At 37.4% G+C, this 27,409-nt stretch overlaps 1 protein-coding gene across 3 annotated transcripts in view; it reads left to right on the top strand.

Moving 5' to 3' along the window:
* The first annotated feature begins 4,403 nt into the window (after window positions 1–4,403).
* The window catches only part of NT5DC1 (5'-nucleotidase domain containing 1), a 141,668-nt gene continuing 118,662 nt past the window's right edge, over window positions 4,404–27,409 (top strand). For 2 of the 3 annotated variants that reach the window (XM_071741116.1, XM_071741115.1), the window contains exons 1-6: window positions 13,185–13,423; window positions 15,514–15,605; window positions 17,264–17,335; window positions 18,866–18,972; window positions 20,342–20,421; window positions 24,039–24,120. In XM_071741116.1, coding sequence (XP_071597217.1) covers window positions 13,331–13,423; window positions 15,514–15,605; window positions 17,264–17,335; window positions 18,866–18,972; window positions 20,342–20,421; window positions 24,039–24,120 — 526 coding nt within the window. In that variant the 5' untranslated portion in view covers window positions 13,185–13,330. Of the gene's footprint in view, window positions 4,561–5,284; window positions 5,350–9,794; window positions 9,907–13,184; window positions 13,424–15,513; window positions 15,606–17,263; window positions 17,336–18,865; window positions 18,973–20,341; window positions 20,422–24,038; window positions 24,121–27,409 lie in introns of those variants that run through there. The other variant, XM_071741118.1, reaches the window with a different exon arrangement.

Raw genomic sequence — 27,409 nt, 5'->3', positions numbered from 1 at the left:
GGAGCTGGAGCAGGAAGCACAGGGCATAGCCTTCTGTACTATGCAGTGCCATTTCAGTAAGAGGCAAACTCTTACAGATAAGAGGTCAATCAAAACTCATATAGGGACCTGTAGCTTCCTGGTGATAAAAAAAAGTAGCTCCTTAGTTTGTTTTTGCCTCTTAGTTTGTTTGTTTTTCAGGAATAACTGATGCTTCTGTTGGTTTGCTTTACTAGAAAGAAAATCTAACTAAACAACTTAGAAACCAAAGCTAAAATTTTTCATCATGTGTCTTAGTCAGTCCTTTAAATGAAGAGAGCACAGGCACAAGCCTACTGATGGATTAGGGACTACTGGATGACTAACAGAGGTTTCCACTGAAAGTTTATCACTATCAGGTGCATCTCCACTGAAGAGGGAAAGGGAAACTGCTTACTCACTCCTCTTCTGCAGTGCTGCAAAAGAAACTGAATAAAGGAGAAATACAATTTAAGTGATCCATAAACCTCCTAATCTGTAGTGAGCCCACTGTCTCAGGTAAAAAAAATGTCACTCTGATTTTGCAGACTATGAAAATCATATTTAGTGTCTGAACCACCTCTGGAAATGATTTTTCACCACAGTAATTATTTATGACTGCCCAGAATAATAAGAATACAGATATCCAAGAGATACTTACTTTTCTTAGGTCTGATGGACAATATCTGAAAGTCAGGGAAGGCCTGTGTTGGAAAAGAAACTATTGCAATTAATCTTGTTTAAAGAACTATATATATTTACTGAAAACAGAAAATATAATAAAAGATGTATGAAATAATCTGTTGAGGTATTTTTCAGTTTGCATATTTAATTTTTTTTTCTGTAATGTTTCATGGGTCTGGAAATTTGGGCCGTACTCCAGCAAAGATTTGAATTTACATGTACTGCATAGAGTAGTTTCATCATAGCAATGAAGTCACTTCCATCATACAGAATGAGTCTCATGGCCAGCTCTTTTCAGGAGTAAGACCTATTGTACACTCAGGTACCAATATATATACACAGTAGAAATAACTATAAATTAGATTACCTTCCTCCCATCAAATTCTTCAGGATCACTTCTATTTCTGAAACAAGTAGACTTTAACAAACAGCCATGATCCATTAGCCAGATCCAAAATTCTTCCCAAAAACAGAGGGTGGGGCTGCTGCAGACTACTGAGCAGGGTCCCAAGGCTGTGTGGGGCAGGACTATGGCTGAGCTGTGGAGGCCACAGCAAAGGTGTTCCTTGATGTCCTGGTGACTTGCTTGAGGATTCTCTGCATTTTTAAAAACAAAGCAGCTCTCTTTATATTTCAAGGTCTGTATAATTTTATCACAGGCAAGAAAAAGAAAATGAACTTACAATAAAAATGTTCTTTCCAGTTTTATTGAAAAAAATAAAATCTGATCAACTCCACAATTCTGTTTTTTGTGTTCATAGAACAAATGGGGATAATCATTGTATATTCAGGGTTTTTTTAATATAAACTATTGTCCAAGTCTGTACACCATTATTACATATAATTTAACAGGATAATTTTTGCAGCACCTATTCCAGGGTTTAATATAGTTCTTTTGCCTTTCATCCCATTATATTTTCTTTTTTTTTTAAAAGAGAGGCCAAACTGATCTGTATTGTTTACTGGCCTCCTGTATCTTTACCTAATTTGTTCTGGAGGCTGAGTGTCAAACGAGAAATTGACCAAATAAATAAGCTGCTGGATGTAAATAACGGTGAAAGACTTGATCAGATTTATTGCTGAATTTTATTAGCAAAAAATGCTTTGAAAAGGACACAAGAATCTCACCTCATTTTTGCAGCCAGCAGTAGCTAGCAAGAAAGATGAATTTATTATGACTAGAATGGGACAATTACTGTATATGTACTTAATTTTAGTATTCTTGCCCCCATATTGTAAAAACCCAAACACTAATATTGCAAATAGTTTCCTGAAATATGCAACACCTTAAAACAAACATGGTTCATTTACAGCCTTCATCTGACAGGACCATATAAACTCAGATTTTAAAAAAGGAAGCAAATCTATTCAATCAAGCAGCACTTTACCTTTTCACACTATGTTATTCTCCATTGTTTTTAGATTTCCTTGTTCCATGAAGAAAAAAGTCCATAGTGATGCCATAGCTTTCAGGATGAAAAGCATTTTAAGTTTCTTTTTTATATTCTATATGATGCCTACAAAGTCCTATATAAGTAAGACTCTTGCAAGGAGACTTACCCATTGCTTAAAGGATTAATTTGCAGTCTTCTAAATCCATTAAATAAAATTCTAATTAACTTAAAGTCAATAGTATTTAAGCCTTGCTTATTCTACCAAACAATCATGTTTAAACATGGTGGTGAAACAAATTTCTCTGTTGCCTGAATAGACAAAAAAAATAATGGGGTAAAATGATATGTTTTAGTAAGCCTAGTGCAAACCTAATCTATAACAGTGATGTTAATTGAAGTGCTCTTGGAATGAGGTACTGCTCTGCATGAATTAAGGTATCAGACTGAGTCATATTAAATAAGTACAGATAAGATTTGAATATATAATATTTTAAAGTCTTGTTTTGATAGAAATTTTATTTGGCATGCTTTCAAAAAGAATTTTTAATGAGTTTTCATTACATGTACTTCCTATTTTTATTCCTTTGCATGAGCTCTCCATGGAACTATTGGTATAATTACATAAACCCTCAACGCTTTAAAAAAAATGAAGCTTCCTCCACCTTATAAATATGCAGCTCCACATTTCAGAGACAAGGAGTAAACATCACTGAGCACCGGGCTTTGGTGATACAAGTTGTTTGAAACAATTCCCTTGTGCCATGCAAAGAAAAATTACAGTCAGAAAGGTACTTTGCTGGGGAAAAAGAATATTCCAAGGCAATATCCATAAACACTTTTGTAAAGAAATATGAGTCAGTTCAAACTGGAAAATTGAAAAAGAGAATGTTTTTTCTTAAAAATAACACGAGATCACGGGAGAAACAGTTTCCCCTGGAAATGGTTTGAATTTTGCAAATAAGAAAAAAAATCCATGTGGGAAAGAGAGAAATTATGATATGAAATACAAGAACTGTAATTAAATAATGTATAAACTTGCTGTCTGTAGCATCACTTCCTACACTGTATACTATTTTTCAAGTCAGTAGTTATACCGCTGTATTAATATATGCTAATTTAAATATTTGAAATAATGTACCTTGCTTAGAAATTTATTCATGCTCTACAATAAAGTGAGTTGAATGTTCCAGCAGAGTAAAATATTCAGATAATATGACCTTTAAAGAAATTAGAAGAAAAGCAAATGCATACTGCTCTGAATCTGTTCTTGGGATATAATTTAAATGATTAAACATTTTAAAGTTGTGTATTTTTCAAGGTAGCAAATTGAAATGAAGGACGGTGATTTTTTTATCAGCTATATTTCTTTCAGCTGTGTTTCTTTCCATTTGCACATTAAAATGGAACACATTACTAGCACTTTGTAGCTTTTTTATAATCCTTTTAATCAGCACTTGCATTTTGTTTCTGTAATTTCAAATTGCTATTCTTTTCAATGAAAATAAATTATTTCAATGAAAATAATTTTACTCTTGACAAAATTGTTTACTCTTATTGATTAATCAGGTTTCTGGTTTCGTATATTATCATAAACCATAAATCCACAAAGACATAGAGTTATATTTGATTCGGCATTTTCAAACCTTAAATCTTTTGCATTTGTAATAAGAAAAATCTGGCTATTTATTTTCATAAGGCTGATCCAGTAATCCATCTCTACTCTAGAAGGCATTAAAAGTACATTTTCAAGTGCTTCAGTGATGAGGGTTGCTTATTTATTAGCTGAATCAAACAGGCTACATCTGACAATAAATGAACATAAAGGAATATGGCTCTGTCAAGGAGTGACAGAATAGGGACTTTCTCTATTTGTTCCAACAATCAGATCTTGCTCTTACTTAAATTTCATGTGAGTTTTGCCATTATCTGCAATGGGACCAGACTACAGCCATTATTTTTCATTTTATTGTACATTATTCTAAATGATACAGCACACACTGTTAACAACTGTAAGTTAATTTGCTTTCTATTAAGCAGACTTTCTTCTGTAGCTCGTTAAGGCATCAGAAATACTTCTAATCCAATCTGTCTCTGGGTGGGAATAAATATGGTAAGTGGATAACAAAGAATTACCAGCTATCATGACTTTGTCATTCTTTTAAGAAAATGTATTTCAAATCTGACCCTGTTGTGGATAGTTTTTGAATTTAGAAAATGTGAAGATTTTACAATGGGTCAAGATAATTTCTTGCATAACTCTATCAGATTCTGCATACTATAGCATGGATGAGTAATTAACACAATTCACCATCTTTATCTTCAGAAGTCAAAACTGCATCAACAGAAGCAGAGAAATTCAAAGAGGGATGTAAGGAAGGAATGGTGTTCCAAAGTACTTTACTTGTTTTTCATCTGTGAATGAAAGTTGGGCTTTTTCCCAAAAAATAAAATCAGCACTGTCTCCTGACCTGTGCAAGTAAGAAAGGTATGTTACAAGGTGCTAAACTTAGAATATATTGATGTATTATGTAAAGGAGCACATATTTTTAATTACTTTAAATACTGAATAATTACATGTAAAATCAGTAGAAAACCACTAGCTTTGGATTTTAAGCCAGAATAGAAATAGACCAGACTAGATTAGAATATTTCTATTGGAAAGGACCTACAGTGCTCATCTAGTCCAACTGCCTGACCATACTAGGGATGACCAAAAGTTAAAGTTTGTTATTAAGGGCATTGTCCAAATATTACTTGAACTCTGATAGTCTTGGAGCATCGACCACTTCTCTAGGAAGCCTGTTCCAGTGTGTGACTGTTCTTGGTAAAGAAATGCTTCCCAAAATCCAGTGTAAACCTCTCTGGTATAGCTTTGTAGGAAAAGGGATGGGTCAATGATCAGTTCCTGTGATTACACGAACCCTGTGCACTGCCCTTTCACCTTGCAGACCAGGTGTCCCTCTATCCTTGTATATTTTCTATATAGATTCCTACTTCCTCTTTGTTTTCTGCTGTATCTCACTGTATTAAAAATACAGTAAGATGCTCTACAAAGAATAATCAACATGCAAGGCATGGTCTTTATGAAGTTCAGGAATGAAAGTAATATCACTTCCAGTGAGCACAACAGATATCTGTTGTAGACAAAACAATTTGCTCTCTTTCTCTTCTTTTCCCAAATTCATATTCCTCTGTCTTTGTTTGCACAGCTTTAAAGCTTATCAGAATTCCTCCTCTCCTTGAGGACAGCATGAGGCTAAAGACAACAACACAGGTAAATGCAAACATACTTCTTTTCCTAAACATAGAAGAGGTGGCTCTGACCTTCTTCACAAACTTACATAGAAACAGAGTACAGATCTTTCAAGAATTACATCAGCATGATGGAATCTTCTCAAGGCTTAGTATATACTTTGAATTTGATAGCATATTTTTCTAGATCAATTCCTTCTTATCAAAATCCGGCATACATTTTTTATCCTTTCATCAGAGTATTATTAGACATCCTTTAGAGGCAGAAACAGAACAGCAAATATCAAATGCAATTTATAATCAAAATACTCTTATATTTTAGATTTATAAGGATCACTTGTTAGAATTTTATTATTTCAGCTTCAAGGAACACCACTGCCAATGTCCAGCATACTCAGCAATAACCATATACATGAGAAAATATTTCTTAGGATCAATCACTCCTTAGACACATAACTTACTGTAAAAAGAAGAAACAAAATTTCATCTCTCTAGTCATTAAAGTGATAGAATGAAATTTGAGCTAGGAAACCCTAAATGGTGATTATATTAATGAATTAAGCAACTTGTATGTTACTTTGAAAGCAGATTCCTACATTATATTCATTATTTCCGTACTCAGCCCTAGTAAGGCCAAAACTGGAGCAATGTGTCCAGTTCTTGATCCTGTATTCCAGGAAAAAAAAATAAATAAAAAGATCTGGGCCAAACTGATAATAAATGAGTGATGAATTAACACCACCAGTTTGAGAATGAAAGCTAAGGGACCTCAAACCTGCTCAGCTTTTAAGGAAAGACCTTATGGAAGGACCTTATAGAATTAGACAAAAATAGACCATGGGAAAACATACAATGACATCTTTTAAATAGAAGGCTGGTGTGCAATGATGTGCTTCTCACTTCTGCTAGGAATAGGACAAGATGTAAATAAAAGAAGAATGCATTAGAGCAACAGAGACTTTATTTTGACATGGAGGAGGAAGAGAAAACTCAATGCATTCTTCATGTAATGACTGTTAAATATTCAAAGAAGTTTCCAGGTGGCTCTTCATTCCTTTTTAAGAACTTAGACAATTGACTATTAGGGATGTCTGTAGTTTGACTGATCCTGCCCCAGGGCAAGAAGATGACTGTCTTTGTCTTTCCCAGTTCTGTTACCTTCAAGTCCTTAGTTTTACAATTGTGGCACTTCCCACTGGGTGTTTGATAGCTCTGTTCTTTGCATAGGCTGTGTATTGAAATATATCAGATTTGTCTTTTATGCATTCATTAGTAAGTGTCAAGCTTGAAATGCAGGCCTGTAACCTACCTGAACAACTCATATGAAATCCTCATAATATCTCATATTTCAATTTTAGTCATGAAGAAATTGAAGCCATAAGTTATTAACTTATATGGGCATTAATATACCATGAATGAATGACAAACAAGGACTGAGGACTTAGGAGTCCCACTCTGAATTTTATGTTTAAAATTGTAAAAATAAAATAATGTTATGTTCCAAAAAAAGAAAAAAAAAAAAACAGAATAGGGCAGTGTCCCATAGATCATAGAAACTGCGCACTTCTCTCACTATAAAATACATACAGGTCTACTTTGGAACTATAGCTTCCTCAAAAGTCTGTATTTCCAGCACAATTTCTTTTGGCTAAACATAGCATCCAACCTGTTAAAAAAAATGTCTTTTTTATATACCTTTAGTCAACTACTCAGAGTTTTAAAATATATGCTCACCAAGGGTTCAGCAATCAGCCTTGGCTATTAATCACATTGACAAAACTCATTGATTTTCATTTCCTTCTTTCATGTTGTGTGGGAACAGCTTAAGTTAGATTACAAGATCTGAGAGAGGTGATAAGATCAATAGGCAGGCTCTTGAAATATTCTGAGCACCTGGTGGATTACTTTCTGCTTAACCTTTTAATGAACTCTTGGATTTAGTTTTGGGACTCTTGTCTCTTTAGCAGAATGAGTTTCACTTCTGTGCTGGTGAGACAGAGAATGTAACCAATATATTACGGAGATGCCAGATATAATCAGATGTTCCACTCCCAGCAAGATTGCTACAAATTGTATGTGTGATTCTACTGAAAATGTAGTGTCCATGTTTTGTGACATATAAAAAGGCTCCTAAACGAACCAATAAACAGTAAAGCTTCTGAACTCGCTAGAAATTAGTCAAATCTTAAATCCTGGTCAATTATTAATTATGTTCACTGGGCTTCTCTACCTAGTAACAAGGCATACCATGTGTCATAGAGGGGTGCCTTAAAAATTATGTAGCATTTTGCAAAACTTTCAAAGGTCTACTAAAGAAACAGTAAGTGCTTGTGATTGTTTTTCAAAACAAGTATATTCTTGGCACCTTTCATTCTCTCACAGAGAACCAGGATGTCCTTGAAATGAGTTACTGTTGTTAGATTTTTGTCTATGAAATCATCACTCTGAGATAAGTATTTTCTTCAAAATGTCCTAAACTTAAAACCACTGAACCAAATCCTGCAGTCCTGTTTAACTTTACACATGTGAAAGACTGCATTGAAATTACAAGTTCATGCAAAATCCCAGAAACATGGGATGTATGACTTCCAACGACTAGCAACTTCTTCTTTCAAGCTGTGATTGTGGGTCAGGGATGAAGCTACCCTTACACTCCCTAGAGTTAAATAGAGTTAAATTTGAGTTAAATAGGTACAGTATCCTTATGTCTACACAGCTGCCTTGTATTTGAGTCTGATTATTGAACCACACGCAAGAAAGGAAACAGAAGTGTAGAGCTGCACTGTCAAGAGCTGCCTGCAAGATGGAAGCTGTGTGGTGGTTTCTCAGGAGTTGTTAAGGGTGGTTCTGTGCTGTGGTAGCACCAAAAGGGATTATATGAGATAGGAGTGATGTTAGAGCAATGGCAGTGTTTTTTCATGGGACTGTCCCAGATTGTGGGGAGGACAAGGGGAGCTCTCAGGAGACATGCATGCAGAATTCCCTGAGCTGGGCCAGTTGAGTGAGTTTGAGCTGTGAGCTCTGTCCTCTTGTCACTTGGGTATGGAAGTAACAATTACCACACAGGGATTCTGACCTGTGAAAAGCAGGGAGTTATCCCAGTGGGGAGTCTGGGCATCATACTTCAGTGGGGATGGAGGACTGTGTCAGTGCTGGGTAGGGACACTGGGCTGTGAGGCACTCCTCTACCTGTGCACTGAATAACTTCATGGGTTGGAAGCTATATCAAGTGCAAAACTGAGGTTCTAGCTCTCTTCAGTGTGCTACACTATTTGAAAAAAACAGCACTTTTTGGCTTGACTTCATCTACTCCAAAAGTATTTTCAAATGTTTCAGAAAAGGTATAGGGGAAAATCTAGACTGTCCTGAGCTTATTTTTGTGTAAGATGTTAATTGCCCAAAATGAAAATGCTTCCTATTTGTTCAAATTCTTATTTTATTTTCACATATCACGACTGTATATTCTTGTGTAGCTATATAAGGGGCCCTTTCCTTTTATAAATTAAACTTCTATAGCCCATGCTTAAATGGGCAAATGGCTGCAATTGTGCAGTCAGAAAAAAATACAACTGACAAAGTCAATTTACAGAGTCTTCCAAAAATAAAACCGAACTTTGAAGAAAGCAGAATATGTGAAGGTGATGAGTATGCAGTCAACTTACAGGGATTCTCCATTGTATCGTAATGCTGCCCTCTTAAGGACAAAGAAAGCAAGGAGCTGCAGTACCTGTCTTACTTAGAAGCCTTCTGTGTGATAGCTAAGATTTATTTAAGGTATTTTGACATGGTTCTCGTGCCTTTGTATGTGTTACCAGATTGTTTCCTTCCCTTCACATTCTGGGCATGTTAGTACATTGCCACGCTCCAAAACTACACTGTGGTATGAGCCTCTTCTGCATGGAAAGCAGGCATGAGACAGGATGAAAAACAAAATGCACATCTATACACATCTATAAAAGGCTTCAATGTGCCACATCTTGCACTTCAGACATATTACCTGAAGCTCACTCAACACCAGGGCTCTGAGTGCAGGCAGCACACCACATTCACACACACCCCCCCCCTTTTCTACCGGCTCCTGGAAACCTAAACTTCAGTCAGTTTCATTTACAAGTATGTCAGTTTCAGACATCTATGAGTAACTCATAGTACCATCAAACTTCAAAGCCAGAGATGAAAAAGTAAGCTGAAAGGATGTTAACACATTAATGTAGTTCAGTTTTTATGAGAGATTTTGATGAAAGGAAACTCTTTTCTAAGGTCCTAGAGTGGGACATCAGTATGTGTAAAGGACTCATCTGAAAAGAAGTAACTTGAAGACAAGCAACACCTCTAGGAAGGAGAAAAAAACAAATTTCAAGGACTGTGTGCTGGAAGTAAGCTGCCAAGATTTCCTGTTACCAGGTTTGTGCTATGAATACTGAATACGAAGGTGATATTATCTCATTTATCCTTCTCTTTTCCTAGAATTGAAAACCAATTCTCTTCATCAACATTTCTTATATTTCTTGTTGCCATAGTCCTAATGCAATCTTCATCTTCATGCACCTGAAATGTAATTACCTGAATCTCTCCATTGGTGAGTATTGTTCTTCACACAAAAAGGTTTAAGATTGAACATGTTCAGTACCTCTTTGTTGCAAATTCTAAGGTAGCTTGTCATAACTGCCAATATAATTGTGCAAGACTCACAAAATCTGGACATACAAGGTTACACTCAATTGGCAGTGAATACAGTGACCAGGAGGTTGGACTTGATGACTTTAAAAGGTCCCTTCCAAGCCAAACCACTGTATGATTCTATCAATGAGTATATGATTTTCACTGTGTCTAGATATTTCAATACTGCAGTGTCTTAAGTTGTTTTTGTGATGAGTTTTCATTAAAATGCTTTACATGCATCACAAGAAAAGTTATACATTTAAAATGCCATAATGTAACAGAGTTTGGAAGTTGCATGAGTCCCTGTGGGGGAAAAAAAATGTAATTCTGAAGTAAGAGAACTATATTCACATAATCTGCAAGTCAGACATATTTTAAGGTAGTGTGAGGATAGTGTGAAACAGCAGCTTGGACCTACAGGAATCAATTGAAATTGTGGTCACTGACTTCAGTGGGGCAGAAATTTTCTCAATGTTTTCTAAATTGAGGAGCTTTTGCAAGGTAAAATGTCTTGTGTTCAGAGTTCCCAGGTTGCTGCCCCGTCCTTATAGCTGTGATCCCTGTTGTGTGCCAGACCCTGCATGAATCTCTTTTTGTATGCTCAGATTTCACATGTTAATTTGGAAAATATATATGTATGTATGCATGTATGTATTCAAGAATATATGCATACATATTTAATATATATCTAAAGCATATGTATATATATATCATTATGTATATCTAATTTATGGTGTATATATAATGTATGGTACATATGATATATATGGTGTGAATATATATACACATACACAAACACAACATTAGAAAGTATATTAAGATCCATGGGAGATATTAAGAGCCCCTGAAAGAAGATGCTATGCAATGTTCTGAGGTAAAATTACACAATCCATTTCTTTCCTGTTCTGACACCTTAAGTACTCACCCTGTCCTACTATTAGCAGTAGTGAATTTTATTCCTGATTTATATGTATTTTCTTGTTTAGTCTGTTTCTTAATCTGATGCTGAGCTTCTCTGTAAATTTTTAAAGATATGTAATAGGTCATGTTATTTAAATTCCTCTCATCTGTATTTCTCTGAGTGTAGCAAACTGAATTTTAATATAGAAGTACATTGTATCTCATTCAACTCTTTAAGTGTATTTCCTAAAGTATATCGCCCTGGAACACCAAATCACCACTAAGCCATTGTTCAAAAAACAAACCATAATTTGAAACAATCAAAACATAGCTATTTTCATATAATCACTGCACTGCTGCTATGGTTATGCACCCCAATTTTCCCACCTGCAAAGCACAAAACTTACAGCTGTGCATAGAAAGGCAATGCTGGAAAAGATGACTTGCATGAAACATTTCAAAGCTATTGCTCTGAATTCAAACACTTATATTGTTCCATGTATAGCCATACAGGAATTTGGAAAATGAGATTTATTTGCAGAGTAACTGAACAAGACTTTTTGATTTTTTGTGAATCTAAACCAAGTTTTGATGGAGTCATTTGTCTACAGAGAGAGAATTGTATAGAGGAATGAGGGGAGGTTCTGCAAACAAAGCTGTCAAGCCCAGGTATTTAATAATCCCGAGTCTGGCCTTAACTATAAACTATATTCAAGTTCAACCAGAGAGCAGAATTCAGTCAATATATCTCACATTTCTTTACTTCTCTCTAAACTCAGTACTTCCTTTCAGCTAGCACTTTCTTCCTCATTCCACCGTAGTGATACTTGTTGGGCGTGTATCCATCAAAATACCCATTTGGTTATGTTACCTGGAGGCAGACTGTACTGTTCTTTTTTTATATTACCAAAGCCATCAAGAAATAAAAAGGTAGTTACCTCTGGGGTTTTGGTGGTTTTTAACAGGTATTTATGTACAGTGTTCCTTACTTTATAGTTGCTTATACACTACAGGGACTTTGATATTGCAGTAGTAGGTTTCTTTTTGTCTACTTACATAACAAGGCTCCACTAAGGCACATGGAAAATGTGGAGGTGGTTACTGGCAACCAACATGGCTTCCCCAAGGCAAAATCATGTTTGACAAATTTGGTGGCCTTTTACAATGCAGCCACAATGTTGAGGGACAAGGGCAGAGCAACTGATGTCATCCACTTGGACTTGTGCCAAGCATTTTAGACTGTCCCACAGGACAAAATGGTCTCTAAATTGGAAACAGATGGGTGGACTGCTTGGCCAGGTGGCCAAGGTGGTTGCATTCAAAGAGTAGTGGTCAGCTGCTTGGAGTCCAAATGAAAACAAGTGATGAGTGTTGTTCTTCAAGACCAGTGCTGTTTAACCTTTGTTGATGACATGGACAGTGGAAATGAGTGGGCCCTCAGAAAGTTCACTGGTGACACCAAGCAGTGTGGTGTGGTTGACATGCTGGAGGGAAGGGGGGCCATCCAGAGGAACCCTGACAGGCTTGAGAGGTGGACCTATGCCAACCTCATGGAAGTTCAGTAAGGTCAAGTGCAAGGTTGTGCACCTGGCTCAGGGCAATCCCAAGGACAAATATAGGTTGGGAGCAGAATGGATTGAGAGCAGCCCTGTGGAAAGGATAGGGAATGCTTCTTGGTGAGAAGCTCAGTATGTGCTGTAGCCCAGAAAACCAACTCTGTCCCAAGATGCATCAAAAGTAGCACAGCCAGTTGGTCAAGGGAGGCAATTTTCTCACTCTGCTCTTGTGAGAGAGACATCAACTGGAGTACTGTGTCCAGTTCTGGAGCTCCCAAGGCAAGAAGGACGTTGAGCTGTTGCAGCAAGTCCAGATGAGGGCCATGAAGATGATCAGAGGGCTGGAGCACCTCTCCTATGAAGACAAGCTAAAGAGGTGGTGTCATTTTCTGAGCTAAGTTGGAGAAGGCTCTGGGAAGACCTTATAGATGGCTTCCAGTACCTGAGCAAGTCTCAGAAGAAAACTGGGGAGGGACTTTATAAAAGGGCATGTTGCGATACCACAGAGAGAGATGGTTTCAAACTGAAAGAGGGTAGGTTTAGATTGGACATTAGGAAGAAATTCTTTCCTGTGAGTGTGGTGAGACACTAACACAGGTTGCCCAGGGAAGCTGTGGCAAACCCTCACAAACCCAATAGACTCGGGTCGAACCGTTCACCCATAGCTCCAAGCCCGGCCCTTGGGGCGGCCCCAGGCCCCGCGCAGGTGAGGGCGGCCCTGCCGGGGCGGTCCGGGGCGGAGCGAAAGGGCTCCGGCCGGCACCGCACCGCACCGCCCCGCGCAGCAGGAAGCACCGCCCGCGCTCCTTCCTCCTCCTTCTCCTTCTCGTCCTCCTCCTCGCCCTCCTCCTCCACCGCCCGCCTCCCCGCGGCAGCGGCTCGGCGATGCAGCCGGACTTCTCGCTGGCCGACTGCGACGTGATGGGCTTCGACTTGGACCACACGCTCTGCCGGTACCACCTCCCGCTGAGCGCTCGGGTGAGTGCGGACCGGCACGGCACGGCACAGCACGGCACGGCACGGCAGGGCCTGGGAGCCGTGGGCCTGGGGCACCCCGCTCCCCTCCGCTCCGCCCCGCTCTCCCCCGCAAGCCCAAGCGAAAGGGAAAGCGCCGGGGAGCGGCACGGCGGGTCCTGGGGGGTCCGGTGGCCGGGACCCCCGGTGCGGGAGGCAGTGAGCCCCGAGCCTGCTGGCTCAAGTCCCCACGGAGAAATCGAAAATGAGAGGCACAAGTGCATGTGTCGCCGTCCGCTTCCTCAGCAGGCCTCTCTGCCCGAGCGAAAGGGACAGCCATGTCATTTTCCTTGCAGAAGGCTGCCTCCCGAGAGCTTTCCTGAGTGTAGCGGCGCTGAGGAAAAGGTAGAACCCCCTCCCGCTACATCAAGAGGTGCTGCAGGCAGAGTTGGAAGCCCGCAGAGCTTTCGAGAGTCTTGCAAACTTTCCGGTTATTAAAATAAGACTCCGAGTATAAGAGGGCGCTCAGCATCTCTTGGCTTAGCCTGGTTGTACCTTACAGAGAGGAATTATTGTCATGTGCTGTGCCTTCCCTTGCTTGGCGCTTTTTTTTTTTTTTTTTTTTTTTCCCCGTTCGGTACATTTAAGACTCCCAAGTAGTCTTGCATTGACTTCTCCTTCTTGTTGATGTCAGGACTTTGCCGTGGAGCTATATCGTTCCATTGATGCTCGTCCCCTTTTGCCCTTTTATTTGCCTCTGTTCACCTAAACTACGTTTTGCAGTGCACGGGACTCCTGCACTGGTTGCAAGGAATTTAGTGTAGAAACAAATATTTATGAGGTGTCCCATTTATTAGACAGGCATGGTTCTGTGTGTCCTGTGTTGAAAAATTGCATTGCTTCCTTTAGCTGCAAGTGACTTTCTGTAGAGAGGTGTCTTTCTTACAGAAGAGGGCTCAATAGAAGCAAGTGCTAAAATGTGTGTGCTTGTAAATTCCTTCTGGAAGTAACACAACTCTAGGCTTACCTTACCTGTTCTTTCTGTTATGCCACATGCATTTCGTCTTCATGCATTTCGTTGTCCAATGAAGGCAAATGTTAAACAATTGATAACAAAGAAACTTTAAACAAACAAAGAACCCAAAAAACCAACAAAACCCCTCAAACAACAGAAAATACCCAATGAACTGAAAAAAATGAGAGAGAAAAAAACTTTTCATAAATGCGGTTCATTCTTCATCCTCTCACAGAACACAGACTGGCCCATGCCATCCTTATCTAATGGAAATAAAGCAATTAGAGAGGCTGACAGGAACAGCTGAAGATGCAGTCAGTTCTTACTCTTTTCAGTGTTGGCTTTCAGATTAGTCTTTCTCAGAGACAATTCACTCCGAGAACAGCTTTTGAAATTAAAAAATAAAAAGTCCAGGGAACAGCTTTAATGAAAAAGCCATGAGAAAAAGGGAGCAATTACTATTTTTGGATGGTCCTTAAGCAGCATACAGACTCTTAGGTAGATTTTCTTGTACAACTGGTAATAAATCACTGACTCTTGTACCAGGGTTTAACAGTATTCTTTTTAGTAAGTAGAAACAGTAACAATTTACTTAGTCATTGCTTGTTTCATTTAAAATGTGTTCCAATGTCTTAAGAATGTCTATTAAGGGTGTTTGGTTTTGTTTTGTTTTGTTTTTTATTGATTTAGAAGCCGTTTGTTTAGAATTAGTAACAGTTACATTTAAAAACCAAAACAGGATTAAGGAGATGAAAGTAGTGAGTAGTCTTAAGTACTTGCCAGTTTGGTTTTCCCGGTCTTGAAGCACAGGTGCAATCACACAGAATGCTGAAAACTTGGTTATGCTGGACACATTGCACCAGAACTGTTACCTGAATATCTTGAGCTGCTCTCCAGCCATAACACAAATAACCTCAAGCATTAATTCGTAGCAGTCAAGGCCACAGGGCAGGGCTCCTGGCTCCCTTGCTTGATTTCACTTGGAAGGAGCTAACTCTTGCATCTTGACACTTTCTAGTGAACCACTAGAAAGTGGTTTTTTTCTATTTTTGGTCTCCCTGAGTCAACATAATTAATGAATGTATTTTTTCATTTGTAGCTGATATATGATAGTTTTGCCCAGTATCTGGTTACAGAGAAGAGTTACGACAAAGACTTGCTGACTCTAGCTCCAGACAACTTAGACTTCTGGTGAGTATGTTGAAAATAGAAACTTCAAAACTTCCCCTATGCTTTAACTTTTAAAAAGGTTCTATTATTAGGAGGTTGTTGTTATGATTGTAAAACCCAGTAGATAAATCCAAAATTACAACTTTAAATATTTGTTTGGACAAGTACTTGTTATGAGGTACTTCTAACAAGACATTTTGAAGAGACAGCTGGGCATCCAAGCTTCCATTGTCTGTGGTTCTAGCTGTCTAGAAAAGGCACAAGCCTTTTAGTCTGATTATTTTAGTCTCTTATCTCCTTTGTCTTCTACCTTCAGTTCAACTGATTGCCTAGTAACCATCAGAATTTAGTCTTGACAGACTATCTTGACAGATGTGTCTTTGTGTAAGCCAGAATAATCCCAACAGCCTTCTGAGGAGCAGTGACATGCCAGGAGGTAGCCCTTGCATAGCACATCAGGCACAAAGATGTAACACAAAAGAATGCATTGCAAGTTCCTGCTCTGAGTTGAGTGGTCTCCAAGCAGGAGCTTGGATATGAATCTCTGATCTTCTGACTTTACTAGGTTATTATCTAGACCACAGGGATGGAGGCTTGAAGGCCAGTTAATCACTAAATTTTTTATGAGAAACGCAGTACATTCTTTAAGTAATGCATGCATTATCGTATAAAGGTTTTGATCAGCTGCTTTTAAAATTCAGTACTTGACTGGACAGTTTGCAATGAGATTGATTTCTGCTTTCATGAGGCAAACTACATATCTGTATTTCTCACATTTTGAGGCCTCTGATGCACAAAATACTTTGTTAAGATCTGGATACCTCTGTCCCTTACTGAACTGGAAGTTCATTACTGTGGACCTTCAAGTCTGCAATGCTGGCAGCCATATGTTGGTGCCACTTGCTCGAGTGCCATTCTTAAAAGTCTGCTTCCTGCCTTCAGGGCTTATCTTCTCTCCTTTGGGTGCCTTATAACACAAGAAGAAGGTGCCATTACTTTTTCAATCTCATTCATTATTATTTTAGCCACTGAATTCTGAATTAAGTTTTCAAATAACCTGAGCACACATAGATTGAATTATATGGAAGGTACAGATTTACTGGCAGATTTAGGAACTCTTGTTTGTTGTCTGTCCTGTACTATCAACTCTTCACCTCGTTAATGCTAGCTAGCATGGCAGTGCTTCTGCTGCATATGTTCCTTGGATATCCCATTGCCCCATTCTGAATGATGCACTACCCCTCTCTACCTTAAAAACTGGTGTTACCAGGCTAGCAATAAGTAGGGGAATTGCCAGTAAGAAAAAATATTTCAGAGAAATGGCTTAAATATAATATTCCTTAATTGTAACAGTTTGGACCTTAATCCATCAACCTTATCTATATGACCAGTTACTGAACTCCCTAAACAAAGAAACTGGGTTTGTTTAATAGGAATTCACTATGTAAGTGAAATCTAGTCCTCATTGTATTAATATATATGTATATTTGCATATATAGAGCATTGTTCAAACATGGAAGTATTTGAAGGGTTGTGATTTTGCTGCTTTTGTGTAGCATCATTATAAAGCTTCTGTAACTGCATTTCAGTGTTCTGGTATATAACAAGGCCAATTAATAATAATTAATGACATGTAACATTAATTTTTTGTTTCTTTCTTAAAATAAAATTATTCTTAGTTGTAAAGGCTTGGTCTTGGACATTGAAGAGGGAAACTTCCTGAAGCTTGCAGAAGATGGAACAGTTTTAAGGTAGTATTTACAGTAAGTTTATATTAAACAAACACCAAAATTTTATCATCTTCCTGAAAGCCATGTCTGAGTTTTATTAAACATCTAAAACACTAATTTCAGTTTATATTGCTTTATTAGATGTAAAAATTTAAATAATCTTTGGTATTGTAGTGCTCAGTTTCTCTTAATGATACATACCAGTCTTTTTGTAATATTTCAACATTATCTTCCAGTAAAGAATATCTCCTTTTTAATAAACAAGTAAGACTAAGTGTTTACTACTCTTCAAAGTAAATTCACTTTTTCAGTAACTACCAATGCATTATTTCTCTAGTTCTACTAAGACCATATCTACTAAGGTCAGACTTTTTCTGAATTGTGAATAACCTGACAGTCAGGGATAATGACTAAGGCTAATGATGGGCACACTATTATCTTAGTACCATACCCATTCAACATTCTGCAGACTTGTGAAACATAATTTAAACAGCCTGAAGTAAATTAAATATAGAAACTGACACAGAAAAATATAACTCTCAAAATGTTTTTTTTTCATCTTAGAAGCTGTATTTTGCCTTAAGCTATAATTTACGTCCTTAGTTTCTCTTCCTTTTTTTTTTTTTTTTTTTTTTTTCTTTTCTTAAAGCCACTGTTTTGAATTACAAATCTAAAAAGTAAATATATCTAAAGTATGGCAAATCCAGTCCCATTCCCCTCTTATTTTTTTCCAAAATGGAAATCTGTGTGATTTAGTACTTAAGAGACTCTACTCTTTGGGTTTTTTTCTGGTAGTATATAGGATAAGGAGCTTGAAACTGCTAGGGAAAATCAGATCTTATTGAAAGGAGGGAAGAGATGCCTATGAGTCTTTGATGCGTATCCCAAAATGCATTTAATACAATGAACGTTTGAGTACTAAATGCAGAATTCAAGACTGCAGAATATATCATGGTAAAGGGATGAGTAGTACAGGATCCTCTCTTCTTGCAAGTGTTGCATTTGCTTCAAAACTGGAGCCTGTGCATTTCTGGGGGGCCCACCTTGATGTTCAAGCTAGTTGATTTTTGATTCCTGAAAAGGCTTGGACATCCTTCTGTAATACAAAGCTGCTTGCAAGGCTCAAACCAGCACTTTTCCATAGTTCTGCCCTGCACTCTGTGAATGTTGCTAGGCTTCAGAATGATGTATAGGCTTTCTGCACTGTGTTTTATTGTGCAGTCTATATTGAAAGTTGAAGTATAGCGAGTGTCCTCACACAATTGGGAACATTCGAGCAATACAGAGTGATTGTGTTAGCAGGTGTGAGGCACAGTAGCTGTGCCCCTAGCCAACCAAGCCTCTGTGCAGTAGGGCTTTTATTGAGGACTCTAATATATACGATAAAAGCTTAGGTCCTGTGAAACTTCTAAATTATAAAGAGCATTACTTGTGATCAACTTGCATGACCTTGGAATTTTCAGTTGCAGTGCATTTCTGTGCACTAGGAGTAGTTTGGCTGTTTTCAAACTTTTTCTTTTTCCTGTATAAATAACTTAATACCCCAAATAGGGCAAGCCATGGTACAAAGAGCATGACATCTGAAGAGATCCTGGAGACATATGGAAGAAGGGAGTGGAAGCATTTTAATACAGTCAGTGGAATGGTTTCCCGCTCAGGTAGCTATGACTTAGCATGTCCTCATCTTTGAAATCACTCTGTCCTCTTCAGTGCCTAATAGCATTAATTCTTGACAAAGATATTTAAAAATACTTGATCTGAGATTTACTGAAAGAGGTAAATGTTTTGGGGGAGAGTTGATTTTTTTGTATTTCAAAAGCTCAATTTAAATTCAGGTCACTAGTGATAAAACAAATGAGCTGATTTTGTAGGCATGTTTTGGTTACAGAGATGAACCATTGTTTGTTTATGTCCTTTATGAAGTAGACTGAGATTACCCGCCTATCTCATATTTAAGACATATTTGTCAAATCTTAATTTTTTTCTTAACTGATGACTCATTATAATCAGTGCTGCTACTGGAGGCCTAGGTGCAGGGGCAAAGAACAGAGGGGATTTGGAAACAAAACTTGTCATCCTACAACTGAAGTTTCTTCTTTTTGAGATGGGAATCACTGAAGGAGCTGTGTCTAGGTTTTTGTTCTTGGTCTGTACTTCTTTTACTTTGATACAGGCAATTGTGAGTAATATACAAAGTTTTCAATTAGGTTGCATTGTCCTATGAAATTAATAGATTTTTCTTGAGGTTTTGCTGACATAAACTTGTGCTTATTCTGAACTGCAGGTAATAATTTTCAACACAGTAGAAGAAAGAGGTTTCCTTTGGTCACATAGGAAATGTGCCTGCTTTATTCATTGAAAAGTGCACCTGGTCTCTCATGAAAGTTAATCCCTGTTTTGCTGACTTGTCTCCTAGGTATTAAAGGATAGCACAGACAAGATCATGAATACACAAAACTCCACTGGTTAAGTCCTTTCACTCCTGGGAAATTGTTGTTGAATTTTATCTCTGTCTGAGGGGACATTAGGACCCTCCTGATTTTCTTCTGTATTTTAGGGGCTCATGTAATGATGTGAGCTTGCTGCCCCTTAGGCCATGGCACTGCCTGTAGCATATGCCTGCAAAGGACAGGACTACGTGTAAGATCTGTCCAAATGTTTTTGAAACAAAATATAAAATCCTTTGTTTCTACTGCTAAGGAAATCAATATTTTGGAAGAGTTGAGTGATACTGTCCCTACTCTTAAAATTCCTGTTTCTCCTCCATCTCTTCCACCTTAACTTCTAGAATCTTAATATGTATGTCTAAAATCTCACTGCCTTGATACAGATAAACAACGTCCAGTTGCCAGTTAGCAGAATCAGAAACAGGAATAAAGGTTAGCAAAGACTGGGAATCAGCTAAGGCTTATTAGCAGTAAAAGCCAAACAGGTTCTTTATTATTATTTAATTTTATCTTTTTTATTTGTGATTAAAGCATACTATAAGATTTTTTTAAAAGTAGAAATTTTTAATTTTTTTTCCAGCTAAATACTATTTGTATGATAACTATTTTGATCTGCCTGGAGCTCTCTTGTGTGCAAAGGTTGTGGACATCTTGGATCAGGTAAGATCTGGATTGTCTAAAACTAAATATTGCATTATCTTTCTCTTTCACAACCACTCTTCTTGAATTCATTATTAAATGCATACAAGTGGTGCACTGAACAATATCAAGGTCTTTAGCTTTTTTCTTCTTTGGAATTTTTCACATAGGACTTAGTTTATTAAAGTTGTCTCAAGCTAATTGTGAGCTATATGGCATGTTCAAAATAAATGTACTTCCACAAGAGGGCACAAATAACTAGGATACAGACTGAAATGCACTGTTTTCTCAAGCTTACTCTGTGATATGCAGAATATAGTTCTTAAAATCACCTTTAATTATACTTAATGATACTTGAGTTAAATCTAAGTTTAAGTTGAGTTAAATCTTCTGAATAGCACGTTTTGCTAATTTGCAAGGAGTTAATGAGTTGAAAGCTTATTTCCATCCTTTTTTTAAACTTGTTTATATCTTAAATATATTGATCTGTGTACACGTATGTCAACATACCCCTAGAATTGTGTACGTTTTTTTTTTTTCTCTGCTGAACAGCAAGTTAAATTCTCAAGGTGAAGAATAACAATTGCTTTTTCAGTGCTTCTTAGATGGAATGTCTGAAATCCTGCCTCAGAAGTTTGATTCTAACTGATTTGGTTGTGTTAAAAAAGTCTTGAATCTATAACTTGTATGCAGCTGTGGGTAGGAGAGGGTTCTTGTATAGTAAGTTTATTGCTGTCAAAAGAGTACCAATGTAATCTGGCTAAAGGTACGAAAGTGCTGTAGCACTGAAAATTGCAAATAGTAAACTTTGTCTGCAGAGTGTAATTCAGAGCTATAGCATGGGTATCCAGGATCCCTTTGGGTATCAGCAGAGCTAGTGCTTTAGCCTGCAGTCCAAAATAGCATGCTGAGTAGATTGCTGCCTAAGTCCAAGTGCTGCATAATGAGTTGGCTAAAGCTAGTTTACCAGGAAGCAGAGTACAGGTCCACTGTAAGACTCTTAATTTTATGTCTGATTAATCTCCTTTCTCTACTGTTTGCAGATAGAACCTTTTTCAGATGTGTCACCCGTATTGTATTGCTTCATTTTATATTTAATTTGGATTTTTCACAAACCACCTACTCATTGAGAGGGAAAGCACATTATAGCATGTGGTTAATAAGCTTACACATTCAGTTACTATTTCACAAGCTGGAACACTGACCCTGAGTCAGTGCTGTCTTCAGACAGAGAGAATTAAACCCCTGTGATTTCTCCAGAGAGCTACCAGCAGTAGACCATGCATCCTCTTTGTCAGCCAGTGGTTCCTGAATATTTTACTGGGTGTTGGCCTAGTTTGAATAGGAGGGATACAGTCATTCACTGGGATGCTACCATTAAGACAGAAAGAAGTAGACCTCTCCAGTACTCATGCCTGCAATATACTGCATCCTAAGGATTAGAAACCATCACAATTTTTTTCTCCACATTTTGGAAAGGAAGTAGAGGCTTCTGTTTCCTGTTCTGTGAGCCTGTTTAGGAAGGGCTATTTCCTTATCTTTGTCAGAAAACATTCTAGGATTAGGAATGCTTCCTACTGGAAACAGGTGGTAGAAGTGCTATCCTTGGTTTTAAAATGTGTTTAGATACGAGTTGGATTCTGGGCTGCTCTACACTGTTAAGAAGTGATGAAAAACAGAATGAATCTGTTTTTGCTGCGTCCAGAGCCAGAAGTCCTACATATTTTTAGGCAAAGCAGAGGAGCTTCTTAGTGGTTTTGATCTTTGCATTGAAGCTCTATACAAAATATTCCTTCATCTGTTATATCAGCATGTGAAATCACATTTGATAATTGCTACTAAAATCTTGGTGGACTGAAAGGGCATGCACATGTTTTTTTTTCTCTGATTACTAGGAATCAGTCTGTTTTCTTGTACATCTAATACAACAGCATAGATTTTCAAGGAACTAGTCTTACAGTTAGTTTTAAGCTAGCATCCATCTATCCACAAAACAGCACTCTGAGGAACTGTTAGCTCTTGCACTGGTTTTTTTTTAAAGGAATCAGAGGGAAAAACAAAACAAAATAAAACAGAAAACCCAAACTAAGGAACAAGTCAGCTGCATGGAATACAAGAAGAGTAGACAGTTGAATCCAAGTTAGTGCTAGCACAGGCTAGAGCCATCACCACTAGGCAAACATGTATTCCCCAGTATCTTCTGGACATGACTTGGAGTAATGACCTTGGAAAGCAGCTAATTGAAGTTTGATGTATATGAATGCGTTTCTCCTTGTAACTCCTTTATTTCTGCAGAAATTTGCTATAGTAATGGATTTAAAATAGAAAAAAAATGCAGCATTGTGTCTTTCATTCTCTTAACCTATATAAAGCTGGTGGTTGTTAAGCAGAGTGCCACAGTCAGTTGTGCACAAAAGGCTTTGTGTGACTTGCTGGTTTTGAGATTAAGGGCCAACACTTCTTCTGGAAACCTCTGCATCAGATGATGCCAGAAATAGCAGATTACTTCGGTACATATAAGCTACCAGGTTTTGGTTGGTGATGTTAAGGGTTTGGGGCTTTTTTCCATTTCTGAATGTTTCCCTCTCTAGAAAAGGCTTTATGCTTACAGAATGGTTCATTATTCAGTTATCAGTGCAGTAGTCAGGACACAGAGGGCGATTGAAATTTATCCTAGCGAGGTGTGGAAAGCCTGTAACACCACTAGGTGATTCTTTACATGGTGTGCAAACTCAAAGAGACTATAGCATACCTGCTTTTGCTGCTGCCCAGTAGTACCTTTTAACTCTTGGTACCTCTGACAAGCTCTGTAGCTAATCCTTTTCTCTGTGATACTGGCTGACAGTGCAATCGCATCTGTGTTTAATTCAACACTCAAAATTTGTGAAGTCTGAGGCTGCTGTGAGGCTCAGCTGGTTGAGAAGCTTTTCCTGTCCCTTAGTAAGATGCTGAAAGGATGATTGAGGTCAGCTGAAGCTCTTCCATGCCTGGGTGACTTTCTAGGAATGGCGAAGTGTTCACAAGTGCCCATCACCTTCCCCTGTCCTTCTGCCAGAGCTGGGGTTTGGCAGCCTTCAGAGTGCAGTGTAACATAGTGCTGCTCAGCCTGGATGAGTATTTAATACAGTGGGGTAGAGCTGCTGGCAGAAGGGCAGTACCTCTAATTTATAGCAAAAGGCTTTGCCAATTCTGAGGGTGGAAGGTGATACGAGTACCAGGCTGTGAACTGCTAATTAACTACACAGTATTTGCAGGCACTTCTTTTTCCCAAATGTCAGTGGGGTAGCTCAGTCACAATCTGAAGTTCTGTCTAATGCCCAGTAATGTTTTTACATTACAGTAAAATTACAGTAGTGTTTTAGAGTTCCTGACAAATAGGAGTAATTTCTCCTTTCTATTACTTCCCCCTGCCACACGATTTTCTCTAGAAGTAGGAAAGTAACTTGTCTATGGTTACCCAAAGTTCACAGTAAAGCTGAGTACCAAGTCCTGATCTCCTGAATCTTACTGTCTTGATTCTGTTTTGCTCTATTTTCAAAATATATTTTTTTATTAATGACATTGATGTCATTGCTTCAGTATGAAAGTTTGAAATGGCTGATACTTGATGTAATAACTTGGTTCCCTTTCACTTTTAGCATGATGGTCAGAAAAAATACGACTTCTGGAAGGACATGGTGTCTGCTATCCAGCACAATTACAAAATATCAGCTTTTAAAGGTAAGTAGGTTCACTGGAAAGTTATTATACTGGCTGAAAATTATCACAGTTGCTTTCCAGAACCAAATATATTTGCATGTACACTGTAGGTTGCTCAACACAGCTTTTACTTTTCCATCTTAAAAATCGTTGTGCAGTAGACAGCCAGTTCATCCTGAGACAGAACATCTTTATCATTACTACTTCTATTTAGCTTAGCTGTTGGTGCTTCATTGAATTGTTCTGTTGGTGCTTCATTGAATTTAGAGAGAAAAATGGTTTCTTTCTGTGACTGGTATGGTAATGTGGACATCATTGAACTGTATTTTGACTATTCCTTGTGATGGTGTACTGCTAAATAAAATTGGAAACAGCCTGAAATAAACTTATTAAGTAGTAAGTAATGTTTGAATATTTTCTTTAGTGCTCTACTTTTTATTATAATTCCTCACATATTGGCGAGGAGATCGTTTTCCTATTTCTTAAAACTGTTAATTTTTTTTTCATTCTTTTATAATTTTACTAGAAATTGCACAGGATTTTTTTTAATCCCTTCCTCCACTCAAAGCCAACCTTATAATAATGCAATATAAATTAGAGTTGGAAAAAAAACTTCTATGAGAAATACTTTTCTTCCTTCAGTGACTTAACTTTTGGGTTTCTGTTAGCCATGTAAAGTAATGATTTGAGAATGCAAGTGAATCACTTTCCTTGTGCACACAATTAATTGAAATTATTTTTAACTGAGTTGGTTTTTTTTGGTAAAATTGTATATGGATCAGCTCAGAATTAGGCATAATTTTTCTGGTAGTATCTTCTGATAGAATTCTCTCTGTTAATTCATTAGTAACAAGTGTAGTTGAGACCTTCTTAAAATTTACCTTTGTTCACCAGAGCTATACTACTTTATCTCTTCCTTTCAAAGAAAATTGTCTGATAGAAGTTCCAAGAAAAAACAGAACTTCATGTCAGGGTGCATATTGTAAAAGACATTGAGATATTACTAAAATGCTTTTGTTTGTTGCTACTGTATTTCCATTGGTGCTTGATTCGTAGTTAAGAATATGTTCTAATTTACGAATGCACTTTGGTCTGTCATGCATCATTTTGAAGGGCTTCATAATGATTTCATTTTCTTTTTCATAATGTGGATAAAGCATGGCACATGGAGGGCAGAAGAACTAGAGACTTTCTTCCTGTATCATTTACCTGTGATAGTCCCATGGAATATCTTTTTCTCCTTCAGGTTCCCCTGTGAAATGAGAATAACTGTACTAATCTTATGTCACAGGTTTGTGCAAAAGAGATTTTTTTTTTTTAACTCAGCTGCAAGCTTAATATAACATCCCGAGGAAACTCCTAAACCTGGCTTAGGCTCAACATCTGCATATCAGGAAGCCCCACTGTCTTTTTTAGCCCAGAGCTTGGCCTGAAGACCACAACCTTTTAACTCCATGCCCTTGATGCCTTGTAGAGGGTTTAACCCTTCAGAGAAAAGCAGTGCTTGTTAACAGTCAGGCAAGGTAAAATTTCTAAAGCAAACTTAAGTGGTCAGTTGAGGAGACAAAAAGTTCCCAAGCTGAAATGCTGTCTTAGTAAGTGCCATTGTCAGTGGCGGAGCAGAACGACTGACCAGTTTATTTTTTTGAAATCCATAAGTGTTTGCAAGTCACTTTGGTTGTTGTCAGTATGCCCTTGTTTCTCTATGTCCTTTCTCGTTTTCACATGATTTCTTTGATCCTAATCAGGTGTCTGGTGGATTTTGCTTTTCATTGTCTTAGCTATGGTAATTGCCTTAGATAATTGCCCTATGATATTTTTTCTGATAGCCATATTGTCCTGACTCAGCTTCATGAAGGGTATTAACCCAGTCCTCTACTTGTAGACAAGTGAAGAGCTGAGCCTTCCAGAGGGAAAGTAAGAGGATTTCAAAATAACCTTGTGTTCTTCAGATCTTCCTTTCTGAACGCTAAAAGAAAAATTTGGAGTAATCTATTAAACAATCCTATCAGCAATACATTATATCGGTAATGAACACAGATACTCGTATTTTAAAAATAGGAATTTCTTACATAATAATACCTGCAAGAATACAAAAGATATCAAATCAAGCATTAAATTATTTTTGTAACTTTTCTAAATTTTCAATTTATTACTGGAATATTTTGCAGCTTTAAAGTGATTAGGATTTGTTTGGATGTGTTTCATTTGATCTACATTTAGTAGTAAACAGCCATTTTTAAAGAAATGGCATGTGGTTATTACGCTGTATAAATATGCAGACAAAGGTCCAAAACACATTATGGAAAAAAATTTTGATCTTTAGAGGAATAATGAGGGCCTGAAGTACTGCATAATTATATCCACATTAAAAAAAATCAGATTTGGTAATTTCTTTTTCTTTTTTTCTTTTTCTTTTTTTTTTTTTTTTTTTTTTTTACAGAAAAGTCAACAATTTTTGTAGGAGGATATTTGCTACTTAAAGTAAAATTTTGTAAAATGCCTTTTCCTAAAGGCTGCTTTCTCTCAGGCTTCTATAGTTGTCTTTCCCTATCATTGCTCTAGTATTTCTGAACACTGTACAATCTGTGGTTATATAGTGAAAATTATATATTTCTAGTATTTTCAATCAGTTCAAAAGTTTATATTTCATTTTGGAAGCAAGAAGATCATAAGTAGTATGGCAGCAGAGACTTTGCTCATTTTCATGTGGACAAAATATAAAAAAAATAATTTAAATGTCTTGAAGACCCTCAAGATTCCCTCTAAACTGAGAATCCAAAAATAAAATCAGGGGAGAAGTTGTGCTTGTGCCCCAGTCCTATGTATAATCTGTGGCTCAGTGTCTAAACAACTGTGAGAAGACAGGACTGAGGTACTTAGCTGTAGACTTATTTGAAGTCCTATGTATTAATTTGAGGAATGAAGATGTTAAAGGCCGAAACCTTATTTAAAGTAGGTGGATGATAAAAATTGTTGAACTATGTTTTTAAGGATACTGTTGAGGCCCAGTTTCTTGTACAGACACTAGATAGTTAAAATCACAGAACAGTAACATACTGCTGAGTTTCGGGCTTCTCCAACAATTTTAAACATGTACATCGGCATACATTTCAGATGTAAAGCAATTAACCAGAAGCTTTACAACTACTGAGCAGTATTTTCGAGCTCCATTACTCAGTCCCTCTATTTGTTTCTGAAACAAAAGTGTCAGACAGGTTGAATGTATTGGCAGCAGCACGTGCTATGTTTAAATACTGTAAAGTGTTGCTGAACTAATGCAAGTGACTGCATAGGGAAACATTTTTAG

Source organism: Heliangelus exortis, chromosome 3 (genome assembly GCF_036169615.1).
Source record: "Heliangelus exortis chromosome 3, bHelExo1.hap1, whole genome shotgun sequence".
Classification (NCBI taxonomy): domain Eukaryota; kingdom Metazoa; phylum Chordata; class Aves; order Apodiformes; family Trochilidae; genus Heliangelus; species Heliangelus exortis.
This window is presented reverse-complemented; position numbering and strand designations above follow the sequence as displayed.